We start from the raw sequence: 14,016 nt of genomic DNA, 5'->3' as shown, positions 1-14,016 counted from the left end.
AGTAGGAAATTGGGGTTTTTTGGAAAAAATGTCCCACTGTTAGAATTGGAGTAGATAAAGTGTTGTCAGTCACCCTGTTTCAGTGTATACATTCTTCCATGTGCCAGGATGCAACAAAAATAACATTCTTTTGCATCAACATAGATGCAAAACATTGATGCAGTGCATCAAAAAATGCTAGTTTGTATTTAATGAGAAGACGCGTTACACTGTACCTTTTGGTATTTTTCGGAGAAGTTATTACATTGGATCTATTCTGAAGCTGTTAATTATTTTCTTTTTTTTTTTTTTTTTAAATAAAAAGTTACAGGTTTCATACTGTCGTGTTCCTGTTCTAACCACCTGGGCAGTTTATCGGTTATGTGAATTTTGTCATATCCTTCAAGAGGTTCTTAATAATTAGATTCTTATTAAATGTTCTAAAGAATATACCAGAAAGGAGGCTCATTTGAAGAGGGCTCACATTCATTGCCTAGCTTAATATACTGAAAATGAAGCACTTCTTGGGGTGGCACTGTACAAACTCACTTGCATTTAAATGTGTATTTGTGTATTTTTTCAGTAGCACCATATAACATAGTGGTTTGGTGTGATTATAGAACCAGATCCCTTAATCGGTCAGACTGAGCACTGGTTTCACATTGCTGTGACATACCTTGCTAGTGAGAAGTCGCTGTCACCTGAACTTCGGGTTACAGGACCGGTGTGAACACCCTGAGAAGACAACCACCACTGTGGTTCTGAGTGCGGAGCTGGCTGCGGGCTTGTGTTAGCACTGGAAGTGCTGCTGCTTAGTGGAGGTGCGGGAAGAAAATGCTGCCTGCAAGTAACGTTTGATAAGGTGTTGAGGAGGAAGAGTGTCTGAAGCCTTTGTTCTTCATTACCAGCTCAAGCCCGCACAGTTGCCAGCTTTGCCCGACACTTCCAGTGTAACAGCGCATCAGTGCTTGCCCAGAGCAAGGCTGGCGTTTAGTTGGACACTGCAAAGAGCGCAACCGTTTAGGGACTGATGACATCAAGTTAAAGAACCAGTTGTTACTCTTCCCACCTAGGTCGGATCCCTGCGCTCTCCCCGCGGTTTGTTGCGGGAACGGGTCTGTGCCAGGCAGCCGCTGGGACGTCCCACCCCGGCGGGCGGACAGGAGTGTTTCTGGCTTTGGGCAGGGGCGCGGCGCGCGCCCGCGAACACCGCCTTACCCCGAGCCGGACCCAAAAAGCGGATGTTCAGCGCGGTTTTCACGAGCAGCCGTCCCTGTGCGCGCATGCGCACGCCGCACCCTCCCCGCCGGTCCCCGGGCTTCCCCGCGCCTGCGCAGTGGCGCGCAGAGCCGGAGCAGCAGCAGCAGCAGCAGCGGCGGCGGCGGCGGTGGCGGCGGGGGGGAAATGGCGGCCACGGTGCTGGCGGCGCCGGAGGGCGGCTCCGCCGTGATGCAGGCGGGGAACGCGGCGGCTTGTACTCCGCCACCCGGTCCCTCAGGTCCCGGTTCGTGGAACCGTTCCTTGGACCGAGCCTTAGAAGAAGCGGCGGCCAGCGGTACCCTCAGTCTGAGCGGCAGGAAGCTCCGTGACTACCCGCGGGCCAGCGCCGCCAACCACGACCTCAGCGACACCACCCAGGCCGGTGAGGGAGCGAGGCGGCGGGGAAGGGGGGTCGGGGAAACGCCTTGCCCTGCCTCCGCAAGCACCCCAGGGCAGGGGGCAGCCGGTGTAGCGGGGTCTTGGAGGCTCCCCGTGAGAGAAGGCTCAGGGGGGCTGCCTGTCCCGTCCCGCCCCGTCCCAAGAAGGGTGCTGGGGATGGGAGGGGGACAGCCAGCCCCCCGCCGAGAGTGAAGCTGAGTTGGTCAGTTTGCTGTCGCTCCAGTAGATTGAAGCTGGGTGCATGAGGAGGAGGAATATCCTCAGTGGATGTTTGGGGGTGCTCCCCCCCGCCAGTTTCTCTTGAAAAGTGTATGTGTGGGTGCGGAGGGGGATTCCCGCAGCGGGGCGATGCTTGGCATGTTTCTTCATTTGGGCCGTTTCTCCTTCACCCTTTTGCCTCCTCCCTTCGCCCTCCGCCCTTCCTCTCCTCAGCCGGGGCAGGATGGAGGAGCTGTTGCGGGGTACTCCTCCTTCCTCTGCCCGCCGTCGGTCTGGCCGACGAGATCTCTCGATTTATTGGGGCTTTTTTTCTTTGTCGTCTCCACTTTAGAGGTGTTTCCCTTGTTGGAGGCTGTTTTTAAAAGAGTTATGAGGCTTTTCTCAGTACTGCTGATCACTGATGTGGTTTTAGCCGCACATGTTGTGATGTATCTCCATGTGAGCGTGTGTGCATATATACACATGTATATGCACCCTACCCCTCTCATCTTGTGCTGTTGGCAGGGGAAACCAACTTTCGAAGAAGGGCTGTCATGTGTGTGTGCTAAAGACAACTGTTTCTTGTGCTCTTGCACTTCTGTTATTGTAATTTCTGACAGCCATAAGCAAGATATGAAAGGTGCTGTGGATAGAATCAGGTCCCCCCTTTTCCCCCCCCCCCTTCCTGCCTTATATGGATGAAAATTTAATATTTATTAAGGATTTTTAAGAAATACTTTACAAGGTACAGTAAGCAATAGGGCTGTTTTTTTCTCTCTGCTCTTCAAGTATAGTCATAGGAGTAGACCAAAAACTAGTATACTTTACCTGAAAGCGCCTTGATCGTAAGCAAAAAACTCATTTTTGAAGTGTGTTTACATATTACTGTATTGAATAGAGAGATGGGACTTGGGAATCAATGAGAATTTGTGCAGGAAGTAGAAGTTTGGTAAGCCACTGTCCATCATATTCGAAAAATCCTGGCAGTCAGGTGAAGTTCCCGATGACTGGAAGAAGGGTAATATAACCCCCATTTTCAAGAAGGGGAAGGTGGAAGACCCGGGGAACTACAGACCAGTCAGTCTCACCTCTGTGCCTGGCAAAATCTTGGAACAGTTTCTCCTGGAAAACATGCTAAGGCACATGAAAAACAACGAGGTGGTTGGTGACAGCCAACATGGCTTCACTAAGGGGAAATCCTGCCTGACCAATTTGGTGGCCTTCTATGATGGAGCCACGGAACTGATGGACAGCGGCAGAGCAGTTGATGTCATCTACCTGGACTTGTGCAAAGCATTCGACACTGTCCCACACGACATCCTTGTCTCTAAATTGGAGAGACATCAATTTGATAGATGGACCACTCGGTGGATAAAAAACTGGCTCGATGGCCGCACGCAAAGAGTTGTGGTAAATGGCTCGATGTCCAGTTGGAAACCTGTAACGAGTGGTGTCCCTCAGGGATCGGTGTTGGGGCCGGTCCTGTTCAACATCTTTGTCGGTGACATGGACAGTGGGATTGAGTGCGCCCTCAGCAAGTTTGCCGATGACACCAAGCTGTGTGGTTCGGTTGATACGCTGGAGGGAAGGGATGCCATCCAGAGGGACCTTGACACGCTTGTGAGGTGGGCCGATGCCAACCTTATGAAGTTTAACCAAGCCAAGTGCAAGGTCCTACACCTGGGTCGGGGCAACCCCAGGCACTGCTACAGGCTGGGCAGAGAAGAGATTCAGAGCAGCCCTGCAGAAAAGGACTTGGGGGTGTTGGTTGACGGGAAGCTTAACATGAGCCAGCAGTGTGCGCTCGCAGCCCAGAAAGCCAACCGTATCCTGGGCTGCATCAAAAGAAGCGTGACCAGCAGGTCGAAGGAGGTGATCCTGCCCCTCTACTCTGCTCTTGTGAGACCCCACTTGGAGTACTGCGTACAGTTCTGGTGTCCTCAACATAAAAAGGACATGGAGCTGTTGGAGCGAGTCCAGAGGAGGGCCACGAGGATGATAAGAGGGCTGGAGCACCTCCCATATGAAGACAGGCTGAGAAAGTTGGGGCTGTTCAGCCTGGAGAAGAGAAGGCTGCGTGGTGACCTCATAGCAGCCTTCCAGTATCTGAAGGGGGTCTACAAGGATGCTGGGGAGGGACTCTTCCTTAGGGACTGTAGTGGTAGGACAAGGGGTAATGGGTTCAAACTTAAACAGGGGAAGTTTAGACTAGATATAAGGAAGAAGTTCTTTACAGTGAGGGTGGTGAAGCACTGGAATGGGTTGCCCAGGGAGGTTGTGGATGCTCCATCCCTGGCGGTGTTCAAGGCCAGGTTGGACAGAGCCTTGAGCCACATGGTTTAGGGCAAGCTGTCCCTGCCCGTGGCAGGGGGGTTGGAACTAGATGATCTTAAGGTCCTTTCCAACCCTTACGATTCTATGATTCTATAAGTTTTCATAATGCATTGTATAGAGCAAGTTTAGCTTATGTTTATTTTTATCCTCTAGTTGTATAAGTGAAGTAAAAGCTGTTTTAAAAGGTGTCAGCATGCCGTTTGTAGCTTTGATTACTTCCTATGCTGTCATTTATATTTTCTAGTGGTTTGTGTGGAATTGTAGCTTAGAAGCTTGGAAAGAAACTCCAAACATCACTTTTTGAAAGTTACCTTGTATGTTAGTAAGTGTGTTGATTCACTGTCAGCTAAGTAATTCAAAATGGAGCCTTCTTTAAAACTGTCTGACTTTATAGTCTGTCCTGTCACACCCTGCTTATGCAAAAATCTGTCACTAATAGAAATATCAAACAAAAAATCCATCAAACCAGACCTTGAGACAAGTGTGGTTTGTTTGATGTGAACACATCCATAAATAGAAAACACTTCTTGTTGGGATACAATTTTTTTTTTGTTCAAAGGGTTTTCCACAAATGCAGTTGCGCAACGGATGTGTAGTGAGCTAATCTGTAAGCAAATGCAGCATGCACATTTGTGAGGGATTTGTGCTTTTTGTTTGTAATCCTATTCATTTACTGTACTCTTAAACAATTTGTGGGAATTCTTGTTTCCACCAATGTTCCCATCTATTGTGATGAATATTTGCATTGTAGTTGTTCAAGAAGCATTAAATGCTAATAAGCGGCAGTGCATACCATACACTTGTGTGCATTTATCATCACAATGAACCTTAGGAAAAAAAAAAAGCTAGAACTGGTCTTAAGTTGTAAGGAGCAAAGCTTATTGAGCAGGGGGCAGGAGGGAGGGACGCATTCTGTTTAAATCTCTTGTTTTGAAGGCTGCTGTGAATAACTTCGTCTTGTGCCTTTTTTTTAGTGTGGTCTGTTCTATGACTTTGTTTTGAGTGAGGCTGGGCAGTGGGGAAGAACCCATGCAAGCGTTTCTGACCCCCGCTTTTCAGTTGAGTGCTCAGCTACAAATTTAATCCAGTTCTTACCCCACATCAGTTTCATTCTTGTGAAACCTCCAATTCTTTTCTTTGGGAGCAGCCACAAATAATGTGGTATAATGTGTATGTGTGCTAGGTGTTACAAACACCAAAACACTTTAAATAAGCCCCTAGATTGTATACTCCAAGTGCCTTCCTGCATGCTGTGCTGCAAAGACTCAAAGCACATCAGGTGGGACGTGTGTGTGGAGTTTCATAAAAATCATTGGAATTACTCCCAATCTATAAAAATGAAGACAAAACAATGTATATGCAAACCTTACTTGTTTTTATGTGACACCTCTCTAGTGTGGATCATGTTATACTCATATAGCTTACTCCCATTCTTGAAGTAATAAAAGTAATTGCATGTCACTGTAACTGCATCGATGCTAAAGAGTTGAGGATGAATCACATCCCTCATTAATGTAACTACACTGCTAGAAAACCAGCATCTAGCATAGCCTTAAGCCTTAACAGGATCACCAGCCTCACCTGGAAGCTGTTGTTAATGCAGATGAACCAGCACAGTGGGTCAGCAGGAACAGGACGTTAGAGGTTAGATGCTTGATCAAGTTTAGTTGAGTGCTCTGTGAAGATTCTGAAGTTGATGATGGGTGAGGGGAAAATGTCTTTAAGTAGATGTCAGCCATAAGGTACATTTTCAAAACATTGAATCAATGGGAAGATCAAATTTCTTTGGATCTTTTATGAATTCAGAGTTGACAGTGATACTAACCCTGATGCCCAAGCTGTAGTAGCTTCAAGGTACCATTCTTAACCACTCACTGAAAAATCATCAGAGCTGAGTTTGTGGCAGGTGTAACTTAACTCTGGAAAAATACTTGATAAGCATATCACAGTTGGAAGGGACCCATAAGGATCATTGAGTCCAACTTGCTGCCTCTCGCAGGGCTATCTAAAACTAAACCATATGACCAGATCAGGTTTGCTGCATTTTTATTCTGGAAATAAATATAATTTTTCCACTGATGCCTAACAGAAATATTAAATTCCTCATTAATCATTTGCCGTAGTCACTAAACTATTCACCGGAAGGTGAATTGTCTAGTAATGTCAGAGCCTCGGCTGCTTCTGGGCACTGTTGTCTTCCACGTGGGAAATACCCGCAAGCGACTTTTAAAGCCAAGATCAGTGCTCAAGGTTGCTCTCAGAGCAGGTGAACTCAGCAGGCGTTGAAGTAATAGTGAATGTCTGGTTGATTTGTACATTGACTGGAATTAAGATCGCGTAATATAAAATCAGATTGAAGATGAGACGGTCTGTACTTGAGAGCTTTGGAATGGATTAGTGGGAAGGTAGCTCCCCACAGTGCGTGAGGCAGTAGTCCATCTAACGTTCTTGTACATGTGAAGTGGCTCATGTACAAGAAATGCATTGTAATAATAACTTAGATACTGAAAGAGAGCAGCTGTTCTTTATGCTCATCCCTTACAACTTAATTGGAGTTTTAGGAAGTGACTCAAGCTTTCAACAGTCATTGATGATGAAGAATGAGCAAGCTTCTTCATTAACAAAGCAAGAATTTGCTTCTTTCTTTCTTTCATACTCTTTCCTTTAACCTGCATTATCTATCCTCATTTTATCTGGGTTGAGTTACAACCCATTTGTTCATCCCACTCTTGTGCTCAACCAGGGAATAGGAAAAGGAAGGGCTATAAACCATCTGAAAGGAAGCACAGTTGCATTTTGCCAGTGTTAATGTAGATTCTGATGTCATTTTTTGACAGCTTTCCCAGTGGCCTAAAGCATACATTGAGCAGAAAAGTTGTTTGTCAAGCCCTTTGTGACAGCTGTAATTACCTCAACCACTCACTGTCTCCATTTTTAAAGGGGAAGATGGGAATATGGGGGTTTATGCAATAAAAGAAATGGCTGTAGTATGGGAATCAGCTAGTGAGATAATTATATGCAGGGTACTATGTCTTGTTTCTGGAATATATTAATAGAGGAAAAAGATAGCAAGACTCTAAAAATTAAGAAAAAAATTATCTGCTACTACCTTTTAGAATGCCTTTGCCAATAAGGTATCTGTGTGGTTTTGTTCTTAGCAGCTCTCCACAGAAACAATAAAATCTGACCATAGCGTCATGCAAAGTGCTTGCTTGCATTTAGAAAGATTACAGTGACTACATGAGTGTTCTGCAGAAAGAGCTCTCGCTGGTATTTTTCTTTCCTGCCAGAGATTGAGTTGATATTGCCTAATGAAATGTAAAAACAGTTGAGAAGTATAGTCTGGCACATAGAGCAGTGGCCGTATTTCCCTAACATTTGTACTCAAAGCCACAACAGCAGAATCCAAACCAACCTAAAATTAAATAATTGTTTGGAAAAAAAAAAAAAAACCCTCTTTGGGTTACTGTATCTAGAATGTGATTTTATTATGATCTTTAAGATAACTTGCAAGGAAATGGGATTGTTCTGTGTTCAAGTCACAGGCGATTTGTCAGAGGAGCTTACAGTGTTGCTACTTAGGTTATCTGAAGTTTCACTATTAAAAATCAAAACCTAACATTTCATTAGGGTAGTCCAGAGTCTTGTGCTCAGATTTCTGTGTTTGCCTCTGCCCTTATCAAAACCCAAACGGAAATACACTGTCCCAATGTTCTATTAGCTGTGGGGGTGAGAAGGAGGGAGGATGACAGTCTTTCCCCAAACTATAGATGGTGGTCTAGCTTGTTACATTCAGTTGCTTTTTTTTTTTGGTCTTACCTCCTTCTTGTGTCAGTCCCTTTATAATTCAACTATTCCTCTGTCTTGTTTTCTTTCAAGTTGTGTTTCTGTTGTTATAAAGTCTTGCTCTTACGCATGTTCTTTGCATAAATACTGGCAATTTTTAGTCTAGGCTAATGGGATTATCTGAGAGTGGTGCTTTGGTGAATGGGTAAGTTGCGGTCAGTTCTCTTTCTTGTTACCCTCAAAATGTGGACAGCAGTAGACTGTCATAGTTTATGGTTTGGTTTTGTTGAATGTGTTGGACTGGGTTTTGATGGAGAGCTGAGGCCTTCACTAGTGCTCAGTGGTTCTTGGCACACAGGCAGTCTTTTTGCCTCGTGTTTTATAGCAGCTGGGAAAATGGAGTCTGAGCTTGTAGCTTCTAATCCTTGTGGCAGTAAAAGTAATACGTGACGTTCAGAATGCCTTTGTTTAGTGAGTTGATCTTTTAAAACAGAAAAAGTAGCCCCACAATCAAACTTTTACTACCAGTAAGCTCTTCTAAGTGGTGTTCAGGATGGCACGTGTTTGTGGTTACTTCCCTAGTAGGCTTCCACTTTCCTGCCTCCATCATGATCAGGCTTTTTTTCATATTTTTGTCTTGTATGCATACACTCTTAGCTATATTTTTAAAGATAATTGTAACTACATGTAAAGAGGAGAGGGATTGATAGGTAAATATATTGAGTCCTGCAGTCACACAAAGGACAAATTAGTGTTTAGGAAAAAAGGAAATGTCTTTGTTTCTCTCATGATGTTTCCAGCCCTCTTCTCCTGTGGTTGTACCTGTGCTTGGAGGGAGCAAATTTATATTGCTTAAGTACTCCCTGAAGTCAGTCATAAACACACAGCCCAATGTGGTCCAAGTTCTATGCTGATGCCAGAAGGGGAAGTTCTGTCTTCATCTGCTGCTGCACAGTTAACACCAGCAATCATACTGCCTTCCAGCAAGCTGTTTTGTACTTACCTGGCTGAAAACTCAGCCTGTAACTAGCAGGACCAAATCCTTGGACAGCTCGCGGCATTTTCACATGTATGTGAGTGCTCTATAGGGTGATGAGAATGAGAGGGTCTGTTTTGGCAGATATCTGAGCTTAAATTAACTTGCATCAGTTGTGAAATCACACCTTAACTCTATTTTGTAACCTTTTACCTCTGAGCTGTTGTAAATTTGCTCATTTCTTTCTGTGAAACGATGTGCTAGCCTTTGAGTCAGTCAGCATAGGAACTTTTTCTTTCAGAGTATGGCTTATAGAGCTGAGTTGCATTCAGTGAAACTACTGCTGACAGATTTTGATCTCATGCTTTCATTTGGCAAAATACATTATTTTATGCAAGTAATTTTACACTGATGGTTTAGCTTTAGAATGCAGTAGACGTAATTAGTTTCTTCAGTAGAAGAACCAGCAGTGAAGAATTAGTTACAACAAACACTGGAAATTATATAGTGTGTGTTAAAAATAAAATTACATGGTAGCTAACGAAAAGGCTATAACTCAATTCAAGGGTTCTTCCCTTTTTAATAACTAATCAGGCTTGGATCTCATGGTTTCCTATGTTAGCCAAACAGCTTGAATGAATTGCAATTGTGTATTTAGCTGAAGTCATGGGCTGTGCAGTTTGCTTTCTTCTTTATCTGCTATGTCCCCCTCTCCAAAGTGGGGGGGTGTGAAAACCCATTCATGTTAAAAGTGTCTTGGGGCTAGACTTTATCAGAGTTAAAATATTGCTTTAGTTCCCTGAATTACAGCTATTTAGAGAAAGGGTAATATATTGTGGTCTTTTCTTTATAGGAGTGTTTTGTGTAAGTTAGTACTTTTGTATATATGCAGAAAGGGGGCTTTATTTTTCACTTTGAAGTCCTCAAAACTGTCCCGACAGTCCTTTCCTTCAGCCTCACTTATGGTTCTACACTAAAAACTGCTGCCTTCACTGACAGAGCCCAGAAGTCTCTTTCGAGTGAGGAGAGTCTTTGTTCTTTTCTAGCTGGTAATGTTACTGATTTGCAGGTATTTAATAGTCTTCTCTAAATGTAGTTCAAGCACTCCAAAATGAGGATATGCCTAAAAAATCCAGCTTGCTGTGCAGCCCAGGTGTTGGCTGGTGGAACACATTTTTTTTAACCATAGTCTGCTCTGCAGAGAACAGTAGGATTAGTGATCATCTATTCAATTCCCTCCCCCTCTCCCCCGAGTTGTTCAATGACCCATGTGAGTTTTAGTCTATTCTGCTTATTGTTGAAACTTAGCTCTGAATGCAGTATTGTGTTGTTATTGCCTTGGGTGTTTGGGTAGTGCTCCCTACTATTGAAAAGGTTCCAGATGCTATTTTTCATGCAATCTCTATGAAGTGAAGCAAGGTAATGTAACTGCATTTTGTATATATGAAACTTGGAATCATACAAAGTTTGATAGCATATGCTGATTTGGGGTGCCAAATTCAAAGCACATGGTGCCTGAACTTTTAGGCAACAGGTAAATTATATTTTTATTTTTTAAATGCAGTTCTTCATAACTTCAGATGCCTTGGTGACTCCTCAGGAGTACTGGAAATCAAGCCCAACATCTAGAAAAATGGGAATATGTGATTAATTACTACCTTTGGGAAAATTAGTTTAGAAGATTTGCTTAGTATGATGGAGGAATTATATGGCAATGTTAGGATGAAATCTGTAAAGCAGCATTCACCAGCTTTCAGGTTATCACCCCTTGTTCTTTTTGCAATTCTCTGCTTTTTTCCTAATGATTTTTCAACAGTAGTTGTTGATCACAGTTCCTGTGATCAGTCCTGATTCTTACAGTAATTTTGTCATCTGAAGAAATCCACGTGAACAGAAATATCTTGAAGAGGAATGAAAAGTAGTATGTGGTTGCTAATTAAAGACCTGCGGACAGTAGATACGCACAGGAAATGGGCAATTAAAGTTACGTGGGCATCTTTGATTATAGACTATACTGTCTGTGTGCTTGATTTACTGGTGTTACATAAGTTTTTAACTGAGTTTTCTCTGTGCAAGACACCAGTGCTTTTTTCAGGTTGCTTTCCTAATGCTGAATTCTAAATTCAGGCTGAATTTGTCTAGATGCAGTTAAGTGGAATCATGCTGGCACCCATGTGACTCATCACGACAGTTCAAACCTTTATGCCCATCATGTCTCTCTTACCTATGCCAATGAGATAGCAGTAGGTTGTCATTCCCTGAGACCAGTTTGTAAAGTGGGATGCTCTGCCTCCAAGTTGTACAGATGTTTGAGAGCAGAGGAGCGATGATATGTGTAGGTCTTCGGTTCTGTGCTTGGTGTACTGGAGGGGATTGTGCTCTGCTGGGTTGGGATTCCTCCATGTGTTCATGTCACATGTTCCTAGCAATATGATGTTGTCTGTCTCCTCTGCCCTCAATCTTTTTTCATCTCCTTCATCCCAGCTTCCACATCTTAACCTTTTCTTCTTCCCTCGCTAATCTTGCCCTCTGTCTCAAATGCTGCTCTCATTGCCAACTCCAATCTTCTCATCCAAGTTGTTAGCACGATAAAGGGATGAATAATCAGAATAATCTATCAAGTATTAATGCTTTGTAGAAAATCCCTTTTAAATCTGAGCAGAACATTAATTTGAGGGTGCTGCTGAGACAAGTAGTAATTTAAACCTGTTTAATTCATTATTGCCATTATTTATGGCCATATGTATTACTACTTAGTTCAGCCATAGACCAAGGCTTTTACTGGTGTTTGAATTGGTGTCATACACGCTGTTCTCTAGGAGTGAGAGTCACCGAGTGCAGTAATAGCAGGACAATTAGGTGCTTGTCATTACATTGACTCCAAGCTCAGCTATGAAATAAATGCTTTTTTTAGAGGGCCACCACTGAATGTGGTTATGAACCATAAAATATCTGCTACTTCCTTTTATTGTGCTGGCTTGTCAAGGGGTGGGTAAATTTGTGCTTAGCAGAGTCAAAAAATTATCTTTGGAACCCATCTATGCTAAAACAGCAGATCATTTGAGCTGTAAATGTGTTGCAGAATATTCGAATGTGCTATATGGCATGGCTCTGTTCTGCTGCCGTGCAAATCATCCCATCATTCAGGAATGCCTGTGTGTCAAAAGATTGTTGTCATTATTACTGTTAAAAGCTACAGTGTAAGAAGGCAAGCCTAGAAGCTTTACTGGTGGTTAAATGTTAGCTTTTCCTTCTGGGCAAGGTGAAGGAAGTTTTCATGGAGAATATCCCACCCCACCCCACCCCGCCCCGCAACTGATAACCTTCAATCTGTTTTGTAGTTCCTGTTCTCCTTAAACACATTTTTTTTAAATCAGCTTTTCTATTGGAATTTTCAGTGTAAAGGTGCTGTCATAGCGTTTATCATGAGACAGTATTTAATTGCAGATTTCTTACTATGATAACTTAACATGTTCTTTTTTGTTTAAGATACTTCTTTTTATCTCAGCTTTTTTTGTTTTCTCTGAAAGGAAAAGAGCATTAACTTGTAACTTGAAATAAGAGGTAGAAGATCTGGGTTTATTTTGAAAGTGCCCAAGTGCACGGCAACTATTTAAAATCTCTCTGAAGTATTACATCCTTCTTTCTGTTGGCTAATTGATATGGTCAGTGTTAACAAATGGTGTTGAGAGATTTATTCTGTCTTCATGTAGAGTAAGGAGGAGGCTAGTTTTCTATTCAAAAACTTCGTTTTACCATCTGTTACTGTTTAACTGAAGGTTTATCAATACTACTAGAAATTTACTTCTCTGAGAGTATTAATGTGCTTATTAAACACATGTTTAAAAAAAACCCCAACGAACCTTAATATGACGATAAAGCCGTAGTTTCTTTCCAACTTGGCTTGTTATAATTCGAAGAACTTTTTCATAGGGCTATGCTGTAAGGTATGAAGAATGTAAGGGATTACAAAAACACACCTGTATTGTAATTATTTTGAGAACTCTTTCGTGATATGACCTTTTTTTTACAGAATTAACTTTCAGTGCTTTTTCCGTATCATTACATTCATCACAAGTTCAAGCGTGCAGATGGTTATGATCATGTTGAATAAATATGAAAAATGATAAGTATGAATAAAGAACGTTACACAAACTATTTGTGTTCTAGATCTGATATTTCCGTTTTGTTTCTGAGGATACTTTTGTGGCTGCGAACACCTCTACATACCATGTTTTCTAAAAATCTGTTCTTTCAGATACTGAAAATACCTTGGCAGTGCTATGGTACAGGTTGCAAAGCTCGATTGCTTGTCCTGCTTTTTTCAAAAGAGCATTTTTGTTACTTAATGCAAGAAACTCTTCTAGTTCATAGAATTTCGTCTAGACCAAGGTATTAAAGTAGTAATAAAATAAATCCTTAAAAGTGTCTTTCCTTGCCAGAAATCTCTATTCCTTATGAAATTAACATGCTTCCTATGCTTTTCTTGAGTTTAACTTTCTCTGCACCATAACGTTCCATTCAAATCGTGATTTGGGAATAGGTAAGAGAGTTGTATTTTACTGCTGTTAAGGAGCATACAGCACTTTGAAGAGGGAAGGCACAACGGAAGTTCTAGTGCACGTGATTTGGATGTGCATTAAGTAGCTGAGTAATACAGCTGTAAACTTTTAGATATCTGCCATCTCTGCTTCCACAAATACATGCTAAAATGAGAAGTGCATCTGTTAATCTGGTAAATTCTCTTTGTCAACGTTACTGCAGTGTCATTTCTGTTCACAATCCTGTAGTTCTGCTACAGAAAGTGGTTAAGAAATAAGTCTGTGGAAGTTCCATTTCAGTAATGAGTTACCAGTTTGAAACTAGACCATTTAAATAGCTTTTCACATTTAAATAAAATTAAAATATTATTCAGTTCATATTCCTTTTCCTTAAAACACGTTATTCCTCTTTGAATATGTAAAACAAAATGCAGAAATACGTATTTTCATCAATAATGTAATTGTTGGCACAGTGCTGCCAGATTTGCACTATTTCAGTGGAAAAAAATACTTTCACAGTTTTAATAACCTCTGCTATTATTT

At 42.3% G+C, this 14,016-nt stretch overlaps 1 protein-coding gene across 7 annotated transcripts in view; it reads left to right on the top strand.

The window, feature by feature from the left end:
* The first annotated feature begins 1,310 nt into the window (after positions 1-1,310).
* The window catches only part of LRCH3 (leucine rich repeats and calponin homology domain containing 3), a 70,900-nt gene continuing 58,194 nt past the window's right edge, over positions 1,311-14,016 (top strand). For all 7 annotated transcript variants that reach the window (XM_032920096.1, XM_030493696.2, XM_030493695.2 and 4 more), the window contains exon 1: positions 1,311-1,621. In XM_032920096.1, the coding sequence (XP_032775987.1) occupies positions 1,384-1,621 (238 nt within the window). In that variant the 5' untranslated portion in view covers positions 1,311-1,383. The remainder of the gene's footprint in view (positions 1,622-14,016) is intronic.

The sequence above is a fragment of the Strigops habroptila genome, chromosome 8 (assembly GCF_004027225.2).
Source record: "Strigops habroptila isolate Jane chromosome 8, bStrHab1.2.pri, whole genome shotgun sequence".
In the NCBI taxonomy this organism is placed as follows: Eukaryota; Metazoa; Chordata; class Aves; order Psittaciformes; family Psittacidae; genus Strigops; species Strigops habroptila.
Note: the sequence above shows the minus strand (reverse complement) of the source record. Positions and strands in the feature narration are given on the sequence as shown.